The sequence below is a fragment of the Harpia harpyja genome, chromosome Z (assembly GCF_026419915.1).
Source record: "Harpia harpyja isolate bHarHar1 chromosome Z, bHarHar1 primary haplotype, whole genome shotgun sequence".
Taxonomy (NCBI): domain Eukaryota; kingdom Metazoa; phylum Chordata; class Aves; order Accipitriformes; family Accipitridae; genus Harpia; species Harpia harpyja.
The window spans coordinates 32,181,434-32,203,832 of NC_068969.1; the positions used below are offsets into that span (position 1 = coordinate 32,181,434).

At 36.4% G+C, this 22,399-nt stretch overlaps 1 protein-coding gene across 1 annotated transcript in view; it reads right to left on the reverse strand.

Annotated features, from left to right (window-relative positions):
* The window catches only part of RASA1 (RAS p21 protein activator 1), a 66,040-nt gene that overhangs the window by 20,135 nt on the left and 23,506 nt on the right, over positions 1–22,399 (reverse strand). The window contains exons 5-13 of the mRNA XM_052775791.1: positions 20,862–20,979; positions 19,796–19,827; positions 18,118–18,170; positions 17,246–17,396; positions 10,750–10,828; positions 7,638–7,758; positions 6,309–6,465; positions 3,896–3,983; positions 1,159–1,236 (exon numbers count right to left, since the gene is read on the reverse strand). Coding sequence (XP_052631751.1) covers positions 1,159–1,236; positions 3,896–3,983; positions 6,309–6,465; positions 7,638–7,758; positions 10,750–10,828; positions 17,246–17,396; positions 18,118–18,170; positions 19,796–19,827; positions 20,862–20,979 — 877 coding nt within the window. The remainder of the gene's footprint in view (positions 1–1,158; positions 1,237–3,895; positions 3,984–6,308; positions 6,466–7,637; positions 7,759–10,749; positions 10,829–17,245; positions 17,397–18,117; positions 18,171–19,795; positions 19,828–20,861; positions 20,980–22,399) is intronic.

Below are 22,399 nucleotides of genomic sequence, written 5' to 3' on the forward strand. Positions count from 1 at the left end.
ATAGGAAGAGCAAGGAACAGAAGTAATGGAACAACATTTTAAGAGGCACCAGTGACAAAGTACGAGTAACTCTAAGAATTACTGAAAACATATCTCCGGCCCCATGGTTTTAAAACATCATGTTTTCTTCTTTTAAAATTATCTTTGAGGCATTAGGATTTGCAAATACTAACTTTTCTATGCACAGAAAATTTTACTGAAATCAAAGACTGGCACCTTGATTTAGAGCCAAGGAAGATTCCAAATACAATGGCTTATTTGGTGCTTTCTTAACAGATTACATAAAATTCCATTGTGCAACACATTACTTTCTATTCCTGTACGTAGGTGAGCATTTTCTTCATTTTTTGAAATAAAGAATTATTTCAGATTGTCACTCTTTCTGCTATGCTTTTGCAGCTTGAAGCCTCCAATTTCACCTGCCACTTTATCTCTGAATTCACCTAATTTAGTTCATTTATTCAGAAGCATCCAAACATCTTTAATGTTAAATACAGAATAGTTGTGTGTCTTAAAAAACATCCTATTTTATTCCTTTCTCCACTGTCTGTTAAACAACTACATCCAATGTTCCTAACATTAAAAGTATCAGGGATTCTTGAAGTATTTTCCTGTTATTCTCCAGTCATTACAGACTTAGCCATTTATGACTATCTATCCTCTACCTCTGAGGAAATCCTGGCAAACACAGCACTTTCACGAGGCCAAGAGAAATTAAGTCACAAGCATGGCTCAGCATGTATTTGTTACTGAAAATGAATAATATTAGTTAAACAAGTGTTTTGTTCACACGTCACATGAGGTTGTCAAATTTTTAAAGTTTCCCATATGTTGTAAATTTTAAAAGTTAAGACAACACAAATGCTGACTTCTTTACACTTTTACTTAAATGCAGTCAGAAAACAATACCTAGCAAAGCACGAGCAAATTGCCTAAAACCATTTTGGTTTTTTACATATATGTAGATATTATAACAAAGCGTAAGTCATTCTGCCTGGTTTTGCAAGGGTACTGCGTAACTCCAAAAAGTAAAGGAAGTACATGCAGGATTTACTACTGTTGAAAGGAAAATTCTGAGATTTATCAGTTATCATTTTGCAACGAGGTGACCAAACACTGCTCCACATGCACTGCCAACCCCCGTATCATCAGCTTCACCTGACGCAGACGTTTATTTGATGTTCCTGGACTGGTTTTTCTTAAACTGCAAAACATCTGCAGAGCTTTCATCCAGTCCTAAGAGAGAAGATGCAGAATAGTGTAATAACACAGTCAGATACAGCTTCTTGCAGTGGAACAGAGATATCTAAAAGGAGTATCTGAAGTTTTCCTTTTAGTTTGGCAAAACCTAAGTTTTCTGTAATGCCAAAGTATGCAAGCTTGAATATTAAAGCAGAATTCTTATCTTTACTGAGCAAAACCTAATAAAGGATCTGAACCATTTTCTCTTTTATAAATATCAAGCATTACTAATGGATATACAGCGTGACCTTTAGCAATTTTCCAGTCAAGTAATATTACATGAAATTACAAATGATACATAAAATGAAGCAAAACTTGTTTGCTTCTGAGAAAATTACAGTTAACAAGCCAAACTGTTCTGATTATTCTCTCCAGTACTTCTGTATGGTGGTCATAATACTGTGTATACTTCAAACAACGTTAACAGGGAAACATAGAGCATATATTCAACATTCCCCACTTTGTCTGCTCACCAATGTGTACAGCTGAGTGAATGGATGGATTCCATTTTGATCAAGAAAATAAAGAGGTTGTCTAACACCAAACTGACTGTAGAACCTTTGTGCGTATTTGTTTTTAAACAAATAAGCTGCTAAGAGGCACTGCCAACTCACCAGGCCACTTCTGAAAAAGTCACTGCAGCGTGAGAAAGTTGCTAACACAGGAGCTTTGCAAGGGCGCTTTGGAAGGTGGAAGGTATGTTATAGCCTCATTCTCTAGCCTTTGTCCCCCAACATCAAATTTTGTATAGCTCTTGCAAAGCACAAAGTTTAGGTTTTGACCAACAGCCTTCTTAAGTCTGTAGCTCAAGGAACCACCACCTGTTCTTAAAGGACAATTTCAAAGTGTCATTAAAAAACCTACAACACTGTTTCAATCTTACCCTTCACAGTATCTTCCACGCTTAAAAAATACAGGAACATGTACTGCAGCTATTCTCAGCTAGACCAGTTTGCGAGTCAGGTGTCAGCTTTCAAAACCTTCTACAGAAGGAAAAGCTTTCAGCTATGCACCATCAAGTTTCAGTAGCTTCTTCCCTTATTCTCAGGAGTAGCAATTGAACAAATGCCTCCTAAATACTCTACCAGAAATACTTCCCGGATGCATAGTGCTCCTCTATACTCACTCATAGCAGAAAAACCTTTCCCCTTAAATGCCAAATCTTACAGCAGTGAGAATGCGCAATGTGCCACAGTAAGCACAGTGGCAGTAGCATGTAAGGCTACATTTTATATCTGCTTTTGTTTTGTACAAACCATAAAGACAACATGCAGTCCATAGGATGGCACTGCTTTGATATTTATTTACCACGTTATAAGAGAACCTTAATATGCAAATAAAACTATTCTTCTATGAAACGTTACGGAGTAAGAAAGCTGAGCTTTCTCAAAAGAGAAATATTTATAAACTTTCCTGGGCCAAAGCCATATTATTAAAAAAAACTCCTCACAACTGTATTCTGTATAAATGCAGTGAACAGCCTGTTAAGCAGATCAAAACCAAAAGCAGATTATACCAAATGTTCATGGAACAAGACAGGATATTCTGTCTTCTACACATTCTTAATTCTTTTAATTTCTAGAACACAAAAGACATTGCTGATGTGACAAAAAATGAATGTACAGTAATGAGTGTGGAAATTAATGCATATTTTCTCAATTACTATACAGCACGCTGCTTCTCAAAGACAGTACCTTAAGAGTTGTGTGACAAATGCCACTACATCATTCTGATGTCATCTCAGAAACTTTCATATATTTGTATTAATTTAACAGGAAAATTTGTGCTTTCCTTTACATACAGCACAAGAAGAATACTAAATTTATACAGCCTTCATACTTTGGTGAATAGCAATCTGAGTGCTCTAAACAGCTTTAATTCAGTTCAAATAAAATCAAATGCAAAGCTTAACTTTTGTTGCAACAGGTATATTTCAGAGCTGTGGACTTCAGAGCTCTAAATTTAACAAATAAGCACACTGTCTCATCTTAGATATGCTCTCCTGCTGGTGAGTGAATTTCAGAGAATTAGGCTCCTATCCTACAGTTCTTAATTAGCAAACATAACCGCTAGAGAACTAGTAACTAAAGGATACCAACTAAAACCAGAAAACCTTACTTTCTGTGCATTATCAGGGCCCAAGACTATGAATAACCACCGATTTATGGACATGACAAGTTACTCCAAAAGGCAGCTGTTCAATGTACTTTGGTCACTGGGCATGCATATGAGCACTAGCATTTTAATTCATATCAGGAATATGCCTTTGAAGGCAAACTCCCACTTACCGTGCTCTAGTTTATAACATGGAAAAGTCCTGGAGAGTAAATTATTCTTCTGAATTGAACTATGACAAAAAAATTACGTTCTCCAGAAACAGACAATGGAAAATAATGGAAATTCAGTCCATGGGACCCAACTGGAACTTGTCCAAAGTGAAACCCCCAAGTGGAGGTAATGCAGGTGCTGGGTTCTCAGCACCAACCATTCCCCCTACAGATCTGCTACTACTCCATTGTAACACCTGCTAATATAGACATAGCCACTAACTATTTGTAATACACTCGCTTCCTGTTTCAGAAGGGTAATATCATTAAACACCGCATGACAAAAAAGTACTTCTTAAATTACATTTACCAACAAAAGCTCTCACCTGTGCTTGTTCTGGAGTTTCGCCTGCAAAGTAAAAGATGTAATGCTCTTCACTAAAGTGCTGAACTACTATCTGAAAACAGTTTGGCCTTAAAAATAAACAAAACAAAAAAATGTAAGTTTTATTAATCTTCATAATATTAATGGACACCTTCACTTGTTGATATGTGCCAAAACAAAGTTTACACTGAACTAATACATTTCTGCTGTTTGTCTGTAAGGACCATTGAACATTGCATCAATTTTTGTTTGTATACACATAGCATAATCACACAGAAAGAGGAAGAACTCAACTAGAAAATTTCTCAGGTCCTTCAAAACTGCATTTTGATTTCAATGTATTATGTCATTTTAAGAAAACCACCAGCTGGTTTGTTTCAGAATATTGAGAAACTTTTAGAATGGTCTGTACTGAATAGGCATGTATGCTGACTTACAGTCAAGGCAAAAAAGAGCCATCTGGTAATGGAAAAAGACTTGTCAATGAGGACTATTCCTAGAGAGTTTAAAAGCAGCAGAGGTTCAGCATTGGTTCCCAACCGATTAATCATACATTAAGGATTTGTTCTTTCAGGAGTTCAGGAAACAATATTAACATATGGAATCCCCTATCTGGATGTGTCCCACAGCCCTTGCGACCAATAAAATGTATTTTGGATCACATACTAATCGTTGAAGGTATGTGACACAAACCTCTACAACCTTAAAGGCAATTATAGTGTCTTTGCCATTTTGTGTACCTCCACTCATATGCCAAAAAGTCAATCAAAAATGTTTTGTTTTGTTAAATTACAAGCTACTTAAAGTGCACACTTCACTCATGACCTTCCACACTGTGCTCAGGGAAATTTAGCTCTCCCAAAACCAGAGTTACACGAAGGATCCTACTTCACTTGCAAAGCAGTTTCAGTCTTCAGTTCTCCCATCCATTTCACTGCCTGGAGAAACACCGACACGGCACTCTGTGGCCATGCTGCAGAAGGGTGGGGGAGAGCAGCAAGTAGCCAGGTCTGGGGCTAGTTAAATCACTGCCACCGAAGAACCATGCAAAGCTACAGACTTCACTGTACTTCTAAGAAAAGAGCAAAGGCAGTTTTTACCAGCTACTTAAAATGCAGGAGGAACTTTGTCTCAGCTACAGTTCCTCACTAACAGCTTCCTAAGCTAGTGCAACCAAGCCTCTCCTCATACCCACATTCAGTACCACTTACTGTCTAACTACACTTTAACCCACAGCACACTGTTTCTTAAAAGCTGTTTAAGAGACAGCTGCTAACCAAAATGTTCCTTTTTTATAATATACACCAAAGCTTCCTGCATAATTGCCAACTTACATAACGAACATTTCAGTAATTTATTACTGTTCCAGTACTCTTCATCTATGTCTATGCTCCACATTCCATTAGTTTAATGCATTTTTTCAAAATTATTAAAAAGATTAAGAAAAAAGATCAAACAAAAGCACCAGTCTTTGCAGTTTAAAAAATGCCACTAGTTTTAAGCACTTGTCTTTAATTTTATTCACAAAAATAACTAGAAGTTGACTGTGTATTGTTTTTTAATAAATATTAAGATCCATGGGATAACCAGAATTTGTACCTAACACTTGTAGGAATAAGTGTATTTCTTTCTTCTATATGACATATAATACAGGACAGTGGAGGTTTTTCTGTAACTACCAAAAGACTTGATTCTCAGCTTCTTTGCTGATAATCACATCCCTTGCAGTTGGTGTATTTTTAATATCAAAATATTACAATAAATGGTTAGATGTGAAAATTATCTCTGAATATAGTAATTACACAAAAACAATTTCTGAGGATGTTGACTTATATGAACTAGTTTACCCCTAAATGGGTCTAATCCAACAAAAGGACTTGTTCTTAAATAGAAAAGCACTTACAGACTTTGTCTAACCAAGTTAGCTTTCAAATACCTATCAAAAGAATTTAGTTCTTTTGGAATTGACAAAATTCTTTGTCTTGTCAATTCTTGGTTCAAAAGGATTAAAACCCTCAGTTCATAATCTCTAATGTCTGTAAAATGAAACATGGAACAATTAATGCACTCAATATTCAAAAATGACAATGCAAAAAAGCTCGACTCATCATCACATCTTATTTCAAAATAAAACTTTTATACTAAACTCCAAAATTTCTAACTAGAAATTGATTATGTACAGTTGCTAGCAATCAAGTTGCCACTGCTAAGCAAGTTACTATTCATCAGCTGCATCTTTCTACATACACTCTTGCAATGTACACTGACTACAGACTCTTGGTATGAACCAAGTGCCACAATGCAAGCCAGGGCTACTTGTTCACCAGTGATTTGTTTCCCATATCTTGTACATGCCTCAAACTAGCACTCAAGAATCCTGCTGCAAGAACAAGAATTAAAAGCCAGTGTCCTACCTGCCAAACAAACTGTCATGTACTCCATAGACGGAACACACGCTAAGGTCTATTAGTCCTTTGGGTTTTGTGGCTCGTTTTTCACTTTCAAAATAAATAAGCTGGGCATCATTTCCCTCTAATATAAAGTACAAGTTTTTCCATCTCTTTCCTTTACCTGTAGAACAGTCAATTAAAAAGTAATTATACTGTTTAAAAGAATGTGTAAATTTTGCAAAAGAAGAAAACAAAAGAGGGCAGTAAAGTTTTAGTCAAATTGCAAATAGAAGAACAAAGTACAGGTAATCACACAAGTTATAACAACAGTATACATACTCAATTTTATGCAACATGTGGTTAAAACCAGACCCTTTTCACAGATGCATATAGAGTGGCAAAAGGTTCTCTAAACATTTTCACTAATTTCAACAGGATTAAGCAAGTGCATATGAGCTGCCTGGACAGTGAGTTCCTGTCAGTGTTAAGACTGTATCTACACAGTTTGCAAATAATGATGCTGTGGATCCCATTAATTACATTTTTAATTAAGAAATAGACTCTTGACATGAGAAAGTTACTCCTAAACTTGACCAACGTTTAACAGATTGCATTACAGTATCTTAAAACAGTACGGCTGAAGAAAAGAAATGGGAATAATTTATATGCAAACTTAAATCAGAACCATACCCCAAACACAACCATATCTGAGAATTTGGCTGGTTCCACTGGTTTCAGAGAAAACATTCTCTGAACTACAATTGATTAGGAACTTTCTGCAACTAATTAATGCATGTCACAGTACCATTTAGAAAAAACTTTTAGCCTTAATTTTATACTTTGATCATCATAAATACACCATGGGCCTCAAACGACTACTAGCACTGTTTTGAAGAGACAAATCTAACATCTACTTATTACACTCTGTCTCCTAGATGGAAGAGTGATTTTATTGGATTTGTTCTCTGTGCAGCCATGTGCATCTCTCTACACCTACTCAGTTCTCCAGTTTGCACGTTTAAAGTATCTCATTATCTCTTTTAGCTAAAGGTTTTCAATTCATTCTTATTTGATTCCTCAGTCTACAACATCCCTTTAGACCTTCTCTCAGAATCAGCCTTTGCAATAGAAGAGCTACTTTCCTTATTCTGATTGGAGGACCTACAGTTTGGGGTGGTTTTTTTTTTTTAACGTCTCTTTTATATTTGCCTATATGTAAAAACATAGCCTCTCTCCATAAGGACTCGATGATGCTTATTGGTCCCTTCCAACCTGAGATATTCTATGATGCTATGATCTGTATCTGCATTTTTTTTGTCAGAAAAAAGTTCCACAGAAGTAAACATAACTCACTCTTTTTCAGAAGATAACCTTTTTTGACAATATTTTTATAAAAAGCATCCTTTGTTTTCCGACGAATTGTATTGTAGATTTCTTTTCCATCCACTGTATCATTAAGCACTTGTTCTTGGTGCTGGTAAACATGTAAGAAAAACCATATTTTAAGCTCAAAAATCGCCATTAAAAAATTGCATACTATGAAGCTGCAGCTGGGATCATATTACTTAATGCTACTAACTCACTACTATTGCTCTCTCATGCATTTTAATAAAGCAATATAATTTTTGATACAATACCTTTGTTAGAAATGTTATATAGCTATTTCCATATTTCCAGAATTATGATACAAGTAAAAAGTTTTCAATACAGACCAACTTCTACAAAGTAACATTGTGTCTTTTTCGTATTAAATAAAAAGCAGCATCTTTCACCATGATTTTAGTTACATTTATGCAAGTCTTTAAAGATTTATCTAGCTTCTAACTGTCTTCTACCAAAGCTTTTGGGACTGAGTACTCATGGATAAACTCTGAAGCAGCAAGAATGGTGCAGATCACAATTAAAACCAGCTCACTCAAAGTTGCACAGTCCCTCATTAATCTCATTAGAACTCACATGTCCTAATTGACTAGAACTCAAGACAAGAGAAGAAAGCAGGAACAGGAAACAGAAAAAGGATAAATTCACGCAGAAGACTGTAGGATCTGGAAACACAGGTAACAAATGAGAATGGCCAAAAGGCAAGCCAAGTTTGACCTTACCGAGTAAGCTGATCAGCAAAAGTTCTTTAGCCGTAAGAAAACATGAAAAGCAAGACTGTCAAGCAGCGAGAACAGCACTGAGATGAAAAGTGACATATGAACTAGCTCATACTAAATATTCTGCTTTTTTTCTTGCCCATATATCTACAAGAATTATGACTTGGAACAACATGACAAAAGCAAGATGAAAAATATTTTGGTAATACTAACAGGAATTACAGGACCTACAATGGAAGCAACATCCAGATTTTTATGAGCTCAAGATAATCTCCATAACATAACTACACAAGGAACAGTGGACAAAACAACAGATCTAGTGACAAATATTTTAAAGTAAATTTCATATCAGATACAGGAAGTCAATCAGGCTGACCCTAAAGGTATGCAAGACTTTTTAATTTTTTTTCCCTCAGAAACATAGAGCATGGTAGTATGTAGAAGGGAGATTACACAAAGCTGAACATAAATTGCACCAGTGACCTCTACATTTCTAAACAAAGAAAGTCACAAATAAATCTGAGTAGGTTAAAAGAATCTGAAGTAGTCTCACATGGAAAATTAGTCAATGCAGACAAGACTATTAATACAGGAACTGTAAGTGCATATGCAAAAAGGTAAAATGAAGACAATTACTGTCATGATTCAAGAGGAATGATGGAGCACGAGGAAAGTTACTAGCAAAGCCTTTCAAGGAACAGTCTCAGGATTTGTATCTGCTTTTTGTCCCAACCACATTACCGAGCCTGAGTTAACAGCAGCAAACAACTGGGAAGCACTGATGACACAACACAGTTAGCAGTATAGGGAAGATCGGAATAACAAGGTGTAAGTCTACTAGTAAAACATAAAAGTTACATCTGTTGATACTTACCACTAGAAAACAGAAAATGAGAAACTTTTAACAGCTGAGTCATTCACAGGAGGACTAAGCTATGATATAATGTGGCTACAACAATATAGTGGGTCCGGCAGGGATGGAGTTAACTTTTGTCACAGCAGCCCCTATGGTACTGTGTTTTGGTTTTGTGACCAGAAGTGTTGGTAACACACCAGTGTTTTGGCTCTTGCATGCACAGCCTCAAGACTTTCTCCATTTCTCACTCCACCCCGCTCCTCAATGAGGCGGCTTGGGTGGGCAAGATGCTGGGAGTGGACACAGCCAGGACAGCTGACACCAACTGATGAAAGGGATATCCCCTGCCATATAACATCACGATCAGCAATAAAACTGTGTGTGTGGCGGGGGGTTGTCGTCCTGGGTGACCACTGCTCAGAGACCAGCTGGTCATCAGTCTGCTTGTGGGAGGTGGTGAGTGATTTCCTTTGCATCACCCCCACCACCCCTTCCTTTGCTTATTAAACTGTACTTATCTCAACCCAGGAGTTTGTTTGCTTTAACCTCCATCCCACAGTAGAAGGGAGTGAGCAAACAAAGGTGTGGGTCCTTACCTGCTCACTAGGGTCAACCCACCACAGAAAATGGCACCTATTCTAGGATATTTCTGTTAAGTATTTTCCAAAGAGAAAGGGAATTACCCATGACATGGTACTCTAAACTGTTCTGGTCCACCACATTCAAGAAAGGCGAGCTCGCACCGAAATTGGTGGCAGCAGGGCAACTACGAGAACATTACAAAGGGACAGGATCGGTTTTGGTATGCTTAGCTTAGTGAGCTGACTAAGGGAGAATACAAGAAATGTTATCATATTAATACAACAGATCTCACAAAGGGGTATGAACTGACTGTAACTCTATTTAGGGAGGAAATTAAAGGCAAATTTCTAACCGCTGAAACATGAAAGTGTGGGAACAGAGAGGGAACAAAATATACACGTATACTTTATAACTATCTATAAGCTTATGAAAAACTAGATGATATGGTGTGCTTATTGCTGGTGGTCTCTTAGGACGAACTTCTGCTACAGGTCAAGAGCACTCCCTAACAAGCCCTGCAATCCTAGCCCTGCAATCATCCCTGAAGCTTTTCTGTGCCTACAGATTTGCTCTGGCAGAAGAAAAACCCCAGACACAGAAGACAGGAGGGCAGCCTGGTTCCCTCTAACATGAGACTAAGGCACAGCATGGTTGAGCCAAGGACCAGAACCAGTGGCACACAGCAGAGGATGAACACCTCAGAGGACAGACAGAGCTTACTATATTTTCCGTTGACTACAAGCCAACCTTTGGTAAGTGAATGCATTTGAGGATAAAACAAAAGCAGCACACAAGCTGAAAATATTAAAATTGGAGATGATGCCATTTAACTACCATTGGTATCTCTGCTATAATTCAGTTCATAAATTGTTTTGATGACGATGACGTCTCCGTCTTCAACAACAAATGCTCAGAGATGATATCTTACCTGCATTGGAACAGGATCTTTAAGGTAATATCCTTCAACAATCTGTTCTTTTCTATAGTGCTCAATGATGTCAGCAATACTGTTCCAATAAGAAAAAGAGAATTCAAATGTTAAACAGGTTAGTTTTTCCTCTGCTTGAGAATTTGTTTTTCTATACAACCACAGAAAACTTTCTCACAAAGTTTTAACAAAATCAAGTATTAAACATCATAATCTCATTTGTAGCAATGAGAATTTACTAATATACTGAAGTCAAGAAAGTTCACAAAACTGTATTCAGAATGTATTAATTCTAAACTCTGCAAAATATTTTAATTAGTTGCTTAAAATGCCAATTGAGGACACTGCTTTTTCCACATTCAAACAGCATATGTGCATTACCAGCTCTCCAACCAGGCTGAAAATTGCTATTTCATTGGCAATAATTTTCAAAGTCCTGGAGTAACTACTGAAAGGGAATGGGAGATAGAGCAAGTGCAGAGCAATTTCTTTCTAGGAGGACAAGAATAGAAAACAGAAAAGGTTTGTAGCAGAGCTTATACAGATTGTACTTGGAAATCACTGAGCTATCCTATTAAATTAAATACTCAATCGGTAGCAGTCCTCTACAGGGTAGCATTCATTCTAATCACCAGATTCGGACTGCAATTGTGTTTGGAAGGCTCAGGAGACAAGTGACAGATACAAGCTGAAATTCAAGACATTTCAGTTGCTCTAACTGATTTTTGCAGTTCCTGAAATTTACACTGTAATAAAGAACAGCAACATGAATATCAATAGAAATTAATCATTCGTATGCAAAATATCAAGCTAAGAGAAGAACTTAATACTTAAATAGAAAACAAAAACATACTGTGTCTTCTCTCTTCATGCATACTTAGCCACATATGCAAAGATAATCAACAAAGCATGCAGCAGTGAAATCTTTGATCTGTTACAATTGGATACAGTTGTGTCCAACACAGGAACAGTATCTGATACTGCAAAAATAATCTCAAAAACATTTAAATAAAGCTATGGCAAGACATCTTTGTTCACTTTTCTTTCTCTCATTCTAAAGCTATGAATTAGTGCATGCTTGATTAAATAATTAATCTTCCCACAAATATTTTTGTTTTTCAGGTATGTAGAATTACATGAATTTCTCCTTCAGTATTACTGAAATAAAATAATTTCAATTTTTACTGAGATACAATCTGCATATGCCATTTTCCGCATAAAAATTTAAACTTTGCCGCACTACAGAAAATAATGACTCAGTCATTATATTTTGCATGTTGAATAGCTGCTGCCAACATCCTGTAGTAAGTAAAACAGTATCATATAACTTTTCTCACTCATCAAATCAAGAATACCTTGACTGTCAATGCCTCTTCTTCCTTCGTTATAAATGCCAGCAGGAGTTCCTGAATATAAGGAACAGGTGCCCAATTTCTTCCAATTTTGTAAAATGGGCTGAAGAATAAACTCAGTTTTATTTCAAAACTCCTTTTGTAGTTAGAGTATTATATAGACTAGGAGTTTATGCCTTGATGGAGCGACTAAGCACTTGGCTCTGCAGCCCTCTCCTCCCGCAAGTGAACTTGATTCAGATCATCACTTATATGTTGCCTTACCACTACAACAGCCGAAATGCCTGACACACTAACACTGCAAACAAAGATACCAGGTATCTCCAGACAAGTACACTTGCAGATTCACATTCTATAGTGATCAGTTATCTAACAAGTAAAACGTCAAGCGTGAAATCAGACTGACCACAAAACTTATCTAGGGGACATAAAAATAAAACATAGCCTTCTTCAATGTCTGACAGCAAAACAATCCTAGTTACACAAAATGCATCAAAGAAGATATAAATAAGCATGGATTTTTAAAAAAAAAAAAAAAAAAAAAAGGTTAAACTTGGTTTGATATCTAGAAATAAAGATGGATCTCAATACTACATTACAGTTACTTTAGTAATTTTGAAATGCTTAGCACAGGGCTTGTTAGGCTACCCAGGTCTCGGCTACTTGCGTGATTTTAAAAGTACCTCACCATCATGAGCAGCATCATTTTTTTAATACTTAACAAGTGAATTAAGAGTTATTCTAACAGCTAACATTTCAAATAAGAGAATCCAGAAAGCAGAACTAAGCAACACCATTCTATACACTGTTGAATTATAAAGACAAAGAATTAACATTAAACCCATATTGTTCAGCCCATCACAATACAGATTAAGCTACCAGTTGAAACAAAATTATCTTCCAATCGTCTAAGTTTTCAAATTGTGCTGTCTCAGATTCAAGATAACTTGAAAGCTTGCTCACTCTATAAACTACTGGGCCAATGTTTCTTGTCTTCTCCTTTGACACAGAATCACCAGAAGCAAAGAAGAATCCCTAATTTTACAGGTTTTTTCAAATGCTACCTGTTACGTACGTTGACTTTTGGAAAGAAGGCAGATAGAAGGACAGAGAAATGGCCTGGTATGCTTTTCCTACCACATGTTCTAAAATCAGAATTGAAACATTACTAAATGCTATTTTACATAAAAACAACTGTGAAACACACATGGAAGTTATTCACTGAACAGCTGAGCACAAAAGGCACTTCTGGAGAGCACCAAGCCCAAGACCTCAGCTCAAAGCAGCGTCAATGACGGCAGGTTGCTCTGGCCCTTGTTCAGTCACATCCTGAGACTCCATACCTTGCTGGGTATCTTGTTCCAATGTTCGATCACCCTCATAGTAAGAGCCATACACCAGTAACTGCACATTTTCGGACTGAGATCTCATGACACAGTCCATAAAATCATGACTGTGCAAGGTCTGCCTGGGATGGAGTCGATTTTCTTCATAGCAGCCCATGCAGTGCTGCGTTTTAGATGTGCAACTGAAATGCTGTGCTGATAGCACACCAGTGTTTTGACTATTGCTGAGCCACACTTGCAGTGTTGAGGCTTTCCTTTTTCCCACTCTGCCCCCCTGTGCCCACCCCGCAAGTAGAACAGGGGTGGACAAGGAGCTGGGAGCAGACACGGCAGGACAGCTGGCCTGAATCAGCCAAAGGGATATTCCCTGCCCCATAATGTCATGCTGAGCAATAAAAGCTCAAGAAAAGGAGGAGGAAGAGGGGGATGTTAAAAGGCCTGTGGAGGGGTGACCCCAGCCAGCAGCTAAACACCCTGCAGTGCTTGCTCACTCCCTGCCCTCAGGACAGGAGAGAAAACAGGAAAAGCAAATGTTGCAGAACTCATGGGTCAAGATAAAGACAGTATAATAATTGAAGCAGGCGGGGACGTGGAGGGGGGAAGGGCAGCAGTGATGCAAAAGCAATCACTCACCACCTCTCACAAGCAGACTGATTCCCACATAGTCTAAGCAACACCCACCTTGGAAGACAAAACATCCCTTCTGGTTTTTATTGCTGAGCACATCTCTTTGGTCAATTTGGTTCTCCGGAAAACAGAGAAAGCCTTACCACTGTGCAAGCACTGCTCAGCAAGAGCCAAAAAACTGGTGTAAGCCAAAACACTTGTACGTTATCAACACAGTTTTAGCCGCAAATCTGAATCACAGCACCATACTGGCTGCTGTAAAGAAAACTCCACAGCCAGACTTGGTAAAACCACCAAGAAATGGCTTTGACAATTTTTCCATGAAAATGTAAAAGATGATTAGTGGAGTAATTTGTTATCCACGGAATAAACAGAAAGATCCACAAAAGATAATGCTTTACTAAACTCCATGGGAAAATACTCCTTTGTTATACAACCAAAGTAATTCCTGCAATATGTATGCAATATAGGTGCTATATTTTGGGACCTTCACGTGGACAGCTAAAAGACTACAGGTTAGCTGTTCTGCAGAGCTGATACAAGAGAACAAAATAATGAAAGCAGACCTCTGTATGACTGACTGCAAACACAGCCTGTCAGCCATACTCATCAACAGAAATTTTAAGCAATTTACATACAGAGTGGTGGGAGCACACGCAAAAGGAACAGGTTGGTGGAAAAAGTAAGTCTTCCTACGCAGCACAGAATACGAGATTCCTGAGATGTACCCGGGACCTCCTTCCCCATGATCACCCAGAATAACTTCTTCTGGAATACAAGCAGACATACTGTTGCTTATTCCAGTCCCATGTCTGGATATTCAAAATACCCAAGAAATGAAACAAACTTCTTTCATTTTCTATTTCCTTACTATTCTTCAGCTTCTTACTTTTTTATGGAAAATCTTGGTCTACAGTTTGAGACTGTAACTGTAATCAATACTCTGCAAACAAAGAGCAGATTGCTTTCATTTTATCTTTTACCCCAATTACAATCAAAAAACCTGCAAAAGAATATTAAAAATACTCTACTACCAAGGATGATTTTGCCAAGATCCAGTCTAATACTAGTATCAGATTTCAAAGGAAATACCTTGAGAGCATTTATGGAAACAGCTTAATATACAAAAAGCTTATAGTTAATGGGAACTGTCAAACAGCTCCATTTAAACAAGAAGCAGCACTTCTTAAATATGAAATTTTCACCTTGAAGACAAACACTACATTTTTAGATAAGCCACAAAGGCAGAACTCTCTGTACTAAGAAATGCTTACAAATAGTTTCATTATCTTGCATAAATTCATGCTTTGTATATTTCTCTTCTGGATTCAATACCCTGTTTGTTGTTTTTCAGCCAGTTCCGATTATTCCATACAACAAAACCACGTATTTAAAGGTTTTTTTCTTACAGTGTCCCCATTAAATGAACTAACACAAGAATGAAAAAGCCCACAAAGTTATTCCCTCTTTCCTGGTCTTTATTTATTGCCCTCTGGAGTAGATATTACATTACTGAATTTGGGCAGTTAGCATCTTTATTTTGCAGCCTTATTATCTTGCACTGCGTACTTCATTCTGTGTCCGAACTTCCAGGAAGTCTACCAACCTGCAGCACATACTAAGTTAGACTGAATGTGAGCTTAGGAGTATAGTAGTAATTCTCCAAAACATGCAACAAAAATGAAGCCTTTTAAAGCTATACACATTCTTTTTCACATTGAGGAAGATCTCTGCAAACTAGGTACTAAAATACTAAAAAAATTCTAAAAGCATTTTGTCATAACTTAGTGCTACTTAACTTTACAATCATGTTTTCGATTCAACACCGTAGAAAGAATCTTCTTCAGATAAATGTAACTCATACACACGCCTCAAGTGAATCCAGCACTGTATTCTAAAGTAGTAACTAACTTAATGTAGTAACTTTCTGAAGGTATACTATTTAATGCTGCAAAACCACTTGAGACTAGTAAGAGTTCCACTAATTTGCTAATTAGTTTGGCATCACCTCAGGTGGGGCTCCTAGCCCATCATCCTCCTAATATACCATGTAACTAGAGAATGGGCAAAAGAGCATTTACCTTCATGAAAGGCTGACACTGCAGCTAGCTTGGTTTTCAGTGAGGATGCCTGGAGGCCAGACTGATTAATGTAGAAGGTATTCAAGCAGCCTGGGTGTGGGATATGCATAGGTTCATAAGGTTCCAATTGTTTAGCCTCACACCATCGTCCATTTGAAGTCTTAAGAAAAAGTCCAATGAACTTCTTAGTTAGGAGACCTCGACATTTTCTCAGACACACCAGCTGCTGGATCTCTACCCACTCAGAAGCCAAGCTGGAAGTGAGAGAAATTCTCTATTGGGATGAAGAATGCCCTGGTTCTAAGTGAGCAAGTCTGGAAAAGTGCTGATTTTGTGAGGCAGGCAACAGCCTCGTTAAAAGGGAGGCGAGTTTTCACTACTGAGAACTCTTGCATCTACAACAACTCTAAAACCACGATTATCAAGGATGGAGCTGTATTGATAGCTTCTCCCACAGAAGGGGAAACATATGTCTTGTTATTTCTTTTTCTTTTTGTACAAATTACTATATTTTTGTACCAATGGCAAAACAAATGCCTCCCAAGTTTCATCACTCTAAGTGAGGTGATCTGTACTTCTGACCCAAATATCACGCACATATTACAATGCAATTTAATGACTTTTTCCAACAATGAAGGTATTTTTCCCCGTTTTTGGTAAATACCCATTTATATTATTTGAAAACCCTACTGAATGTCTCAGATAAAATTAATATCTGTATTTTCCCTTTTCAAATAGTCAAGAATACAAATAGTAGCTTCCAAGACAACACAGCATCCTCTTAATTACAGATCCACAATTAATGGATCCACATGATCCATACAATCCACAATTTATAGCGTGAAGAAAATGGTTTGCAGAAGAAGGACAAATACTTCAAAAAAACCAAGCCACGCTTAGGCTTCTGCAAGCTTTGAGAACTTGCTCAGTTACAAGTAACTACTAAGCAAGTTAGGGAAAATAGTTAGTATACTATTAAGAAAACTACAGTCTTTCAAATCATAGCAGTAAATAATTATCAGGAACAAGTTATAAAAATTCTTTACACAAGCATAAAATATGCACAATTCCCTTTACCATTAAAACTTACCTATTATAGTATCTGCCTCCCATCATAAACTGATTGTTTGATGTTGGACATATTTTAAAACGCTGAATATTCTCACTGGTCCGAAAATAAAGTGAATAATCACCAGGTGTATTATCTGAAGGCCTCACAAGAAAACTGCACACCTGACCAACTGAAGAGATATCACAATAGTGTTACTTTTCTTAGTGTTATATATGAGCCCTTATCAAATCTATTTCCACATAAATTAGCAAGAATTGCATACTTGAAGAAATACAAAGTCTATAAGGTAAGTTCCAACAGTGATCTCAAACTAGATGAACTAGTACTAAACTGCCAAAATTAATGCAAAATGGTTTAGCTGTAGCTGGCAACCTAGCCACATCTTTGCCACCTCTTTACAAGAGCATACAAAAAAAAAAGTTTGACAAGTTTTCAAAAGTTAGCAATTTCTGTTCTAATATTTAAAGTATGCTATTTAACAATATGGGTCAGAAATCTTGATGTTTTCCTTTAAAGAAATATTTGCTCTATAAAAGGGCTAAAAGACTTCGTAATGTATTTTCCTTTAGGCATATAAAAGCATATTCTCCACAGCATTTTGATGAAGCCACCAATAAGTGAAATAATTTATTACACATGTATTAATTAGAAAATTATTTCAATCAAAAATTATTACATTAACTGTACTTGAGAACATACTCAATACTCATAGGCACGACAGTTTTCTGCCAGTGTAGTATTCTACCAAGGTAACAATTACAGGGGCTAGTCAGACTAAGACACTCATATATGTATGTTCACACATACAAGGAAGTTTTCCCACAGTTTAATACAAATAGGACCCGTGTGCCATTTCACTACCACTGTCTTTCAATCAGAAATACAAGTACCTGTCATCAGCAAATTGTAAGCCTCTTGTTTGGAGATCTTCCCATGGAACCATCTTAACAAAGATGAAGAGAAAAATTAGAAAGCAAGACTACCAGCTCTCTTTTTTGGCTGTGGGGACATCCAAGGCTCTGGTACCTATGAATTGATCTTTATTTAAAAAGACCTAATATATATAGATGAGATAATCAATGATTATGCTACTTAATGATTCTGTTCTACCAACAGCATGAAAAAAATAACATTAACAGGTATATAAATAAATTAATTTCAATAAAAACATCTAACACTTGGAGCTGACATTCAAATCAAACTGTGTTTAGAGATAAAAATGAGTTGTCTAAATGGTAGATAATTTGATAGGCATTATTTGAAGTCAGACTCATACAGCAATTTACTTGAATCGTGAAATCCAAAGCTCAAACAAGGAGGTTAAACACTGTACAGAAAAACTCAAACTGAATTTTGCCAGAAGCTGTGGAAATAAAACCTAGCTTTGTTAGACTACTGAATACAAACTGCTTTGATCTCTCACCTTATACCTTCCCAGAGTCCTGCGTCAGAGTAGTTTCCTAAAAAAGTTCAGCAGCCTCTGTCCAGTCTCAGCCTGATACTCAGGACTATACAGAACAGCTTGATATACTACAACTTATGCTGTCCTTTAAAGGAAAGCTAAAGATATGGCCTTTTTACGTATCAGAAAAGAGCTCTAGTTCTAACTTTCTTTCTGTGCTACCTTTGGAGCATAATTTCTGGCTACTGGAATGTTCAAAGGAATCACTGCCTCCCCAGGATTCCTCCGAGTGGCACAAATAACTGTGGACAGACAGTATCAAAGCTCCAAGCATCTGCTACAAACTATTTTGCAAATAAATAAATAATCCTACACTTGAAGGTATCTCTACTGCCAAATTGACTAGCAGAACACTAGCAAACAGTAAACAAATAAATACACCAGTGATTTTTTCCTCCTATTAAGATAACAAGAAATGCTTACTTTAGCCATCAGCCTTTTGGAGACCGCAAACTGGGCAACAGAGAAAAAGCAGCAGGTGCAAATATGGCAAGCAAATGTAGGACAGATGAAATAATCAAGCCACTATAAGTTTTTTGGAACTTCTATTTTGCCACTCATCTTTACTGCTGAAAATAATCTATCAACAGCTTGACATATCAATTCATTGTTGATTCTAAACTGTATTCAATCTTTAAAAAATTTTAAGTATTTAAGCAAACAGAACAAATCTTACAGTCCTCTGGCTTTCTCTTTAAAGCTTAAGTGTCATTACATGATGGTAACAGAGACAAGCTGTAACTATCACACTATCATTTTTTCTCATGGTACTTTGCTCCAGCATTTAGAGTTGTGCAGATCTGAAAAAAGGTTACCTCTAAGGCAAATGCTATGTTCAAGAAATACACCATTGTGCATATTTTGGCTGAAATCATACATGGACTCATCTAAGATTTTAACACTGCAAAACCTATTAGCAATAGGCATACCTATTATAGGACTCTTTCATGTTAATTATCCATGCATCTTCAGCAGCTAGTACAGAAAAAAGTCTTGAGATGAAAAAATACATCTCTTTGGTTCGCCTTCCCAAAAGTTGGGAACTCTCATAGCTGAAGTTTACAAACAGTTATGATTGTTTTTAATAACAAAACAAAAATCCTTACATTTTGCCTTCATGTGGATCTTCTTCTCTTCCCTAATGAGAAAATTAACATATTAAGTGCATGACAACAGTACAGCTCAGTTTAAAAAAAAATAAACTTCATAGGTTAAGACCTTCTGTAGAAAAAAAACATTAAGAAATCAGAAACATTTTTGAAGTAAAGGGCTTATTGCAGTTCTATGAAAAGAAGTTTTCCTCTTCATTCACTAAGTGGAAATTCAGCCAAAATATGTTATTTCAGAGGATTGCTTCTGTCATGTTTCAAGTCCTTCTTTAGAGGTGGTAAAATCTCAGCTTTCCTAAGGTTAACTTAACCATTGATATATCAGTCTACAGTTCAATAGTCTAGTACTGCCACTTCAATTTAGCCATTCAACATCCTGACAGAGATCTGTGAGAAGCATCTGCAGGTAACACTGCTATTAGCAAAACACATGTACCGTGCAGGAAAATATTATCAAAAATATTTGATAATATTTGACTCCAAAGCAATGCTCAGCTTGTGAAAAAAAAAAAAAAAAATCTTTTTTTTCTTCCCTTCTGAAGTATATTAAACCATCTGTTCCCCCACAGTAATTGAATTCTCTGCAGGTTAACTGGTTAGCTTCCTGAGCCCACACAAGCCCTTCTAGGTATAATTAACTCATCAATACATTTTTAACCCACACTTCATCCTTAAAAAAAAAAAGACCTACCACAAAAATTACATTCTGTACAGTTTGTGAACATTTCATGGCAAATACAAACAAAAAAAAAAAAAAAAGGCAATTAAATGAGTAGCAGATTCTTTACCAGGACAGTCGAGTTTAGGAAACTGCCTTGTAAATATACAGTACCATTCATCTGTATTTCTCTTTGGACAACATGTAAGTAAGCACTTTTTTGATACTGAATTAGGCTTAAAGGTTTGTTACACTATTTTAAAATGAGTAGATCCAATTACTAGGTTTAGAAAAGTACATACCTAGAAAAGAAGCAAATAGATGTCACTAGTTTGGGTTTATTTCAATATTATTTTACGAAAAAATCTCATTCATTTAAGAAATTTTAATATAAAAATGACTTACCACTTCTTCTACCAGGTCTTCTACAATAAGACCTTGCTCATCTGTCCGTAGATTTGTAACCCACATCCAGCCATCTTCCAATTCATTATGGACAATAAACATGTCTCCTTTAAGGAAACTGAAGAGGGTTACAGCAAGATTTAAATCAGAGATACAATCATAATATAAAGATTAATGAACACAATGAAGACTTGAGTATAATTTCCACAAATTATTTGAGAAAACCTGTTAGTGAAAAATGCATTAATTGATACCCCAAGCACAACATCACATGTATTTTTCCTCACAACTAAGCAGCTACTATATATTGAGTATTTATACTTTTGATTTACATTTAGTATCTAATATATACTTCAGTTCTGTCAACTTCACAAGTGTGCTAAGGACGTATAAAACAAAAATAAAACCACAACAATATTAGAAGATAGTAATATTGTTCTTTCATCAAGAGGGATCAAATACCAAACACAAGTAAAATAACCAGAGATACCCTTAATAGTCTATAAGAAAATAATACTCCTTTAATCTTGTATAATAAAAGCCTGTGGAATATCTATTCTTCATGTTCTCACATATGAAGACAAGTGCTACAAAGAAGAGTACAGAACAGTTACCAGAGAAGCCATGCAATGAGCTACAAGAAAAGCATAAATAAGAAGTATTAACATGTCTAAGCGAGTTTCATTTCTGGAAGGTTAGTATACGTTACTCCTCAAGTGTTATCCCAAACTCAGATCATATGAAAACCTTTCACTGTAGCACAGCAAGACTTCTCAATCAAGTTTGATGGTGCATCAGGGTACAGGAAATAGCAATAAAGTATTGACGCTCATTAACTACTATTTCAGTCCAAAATTACGTAGCAAATTTCTATGGCATTTCTCTCATTTGAAGTAAGCTAATAGAAAAGGCATTAACTCGAGCACAAAGCAAACAGCAAGAATTAAAGAAAAAAAAAAACAACAAACGACTACTGAAAACACGATAAATTCAGCTACTAATGAACCTAAATCCTAAGGAATGGTGACAGACAGCAAGAGCACCCTCTATCAGCTCTATTAAAAAGAACTACAGATTAAGTTACTGCATGGAACACAGGCTGAAATTAACCCTGTAATACTTTAAACTTTCTAAATATTAACTATGATACTAAAATTTTAAGTCAAGATTCTCTGAAATGCATAAAGTCTTCAAGAGCATATTAATTTGAACTAGACAAACTGAGAACCTTCATCCCAGCTATGCCACAAACAGAATTATTTTAGCTGTGTGGATCTCAACACCCAAGCACATAACTTTGCATTTTAGCTGTATCCTAAAAGGGAGAAAAGGTATACTTTTCTACAATTTTTGTTATGATAGCAAAGTAATAAAATGATTTTTCCTCTTAAGTTTGTAGGTGCAATAAGGCACTTAATGGACACAGTCTATCTTTCTATTCTTACACATAGGAGGAAGCCTTACTTGCAATATAAAATTAGAGAGTCCCTTCCCTGTCCTACCACCTTCTTCTCTTCTGCTTAGAAAAACATAATCTC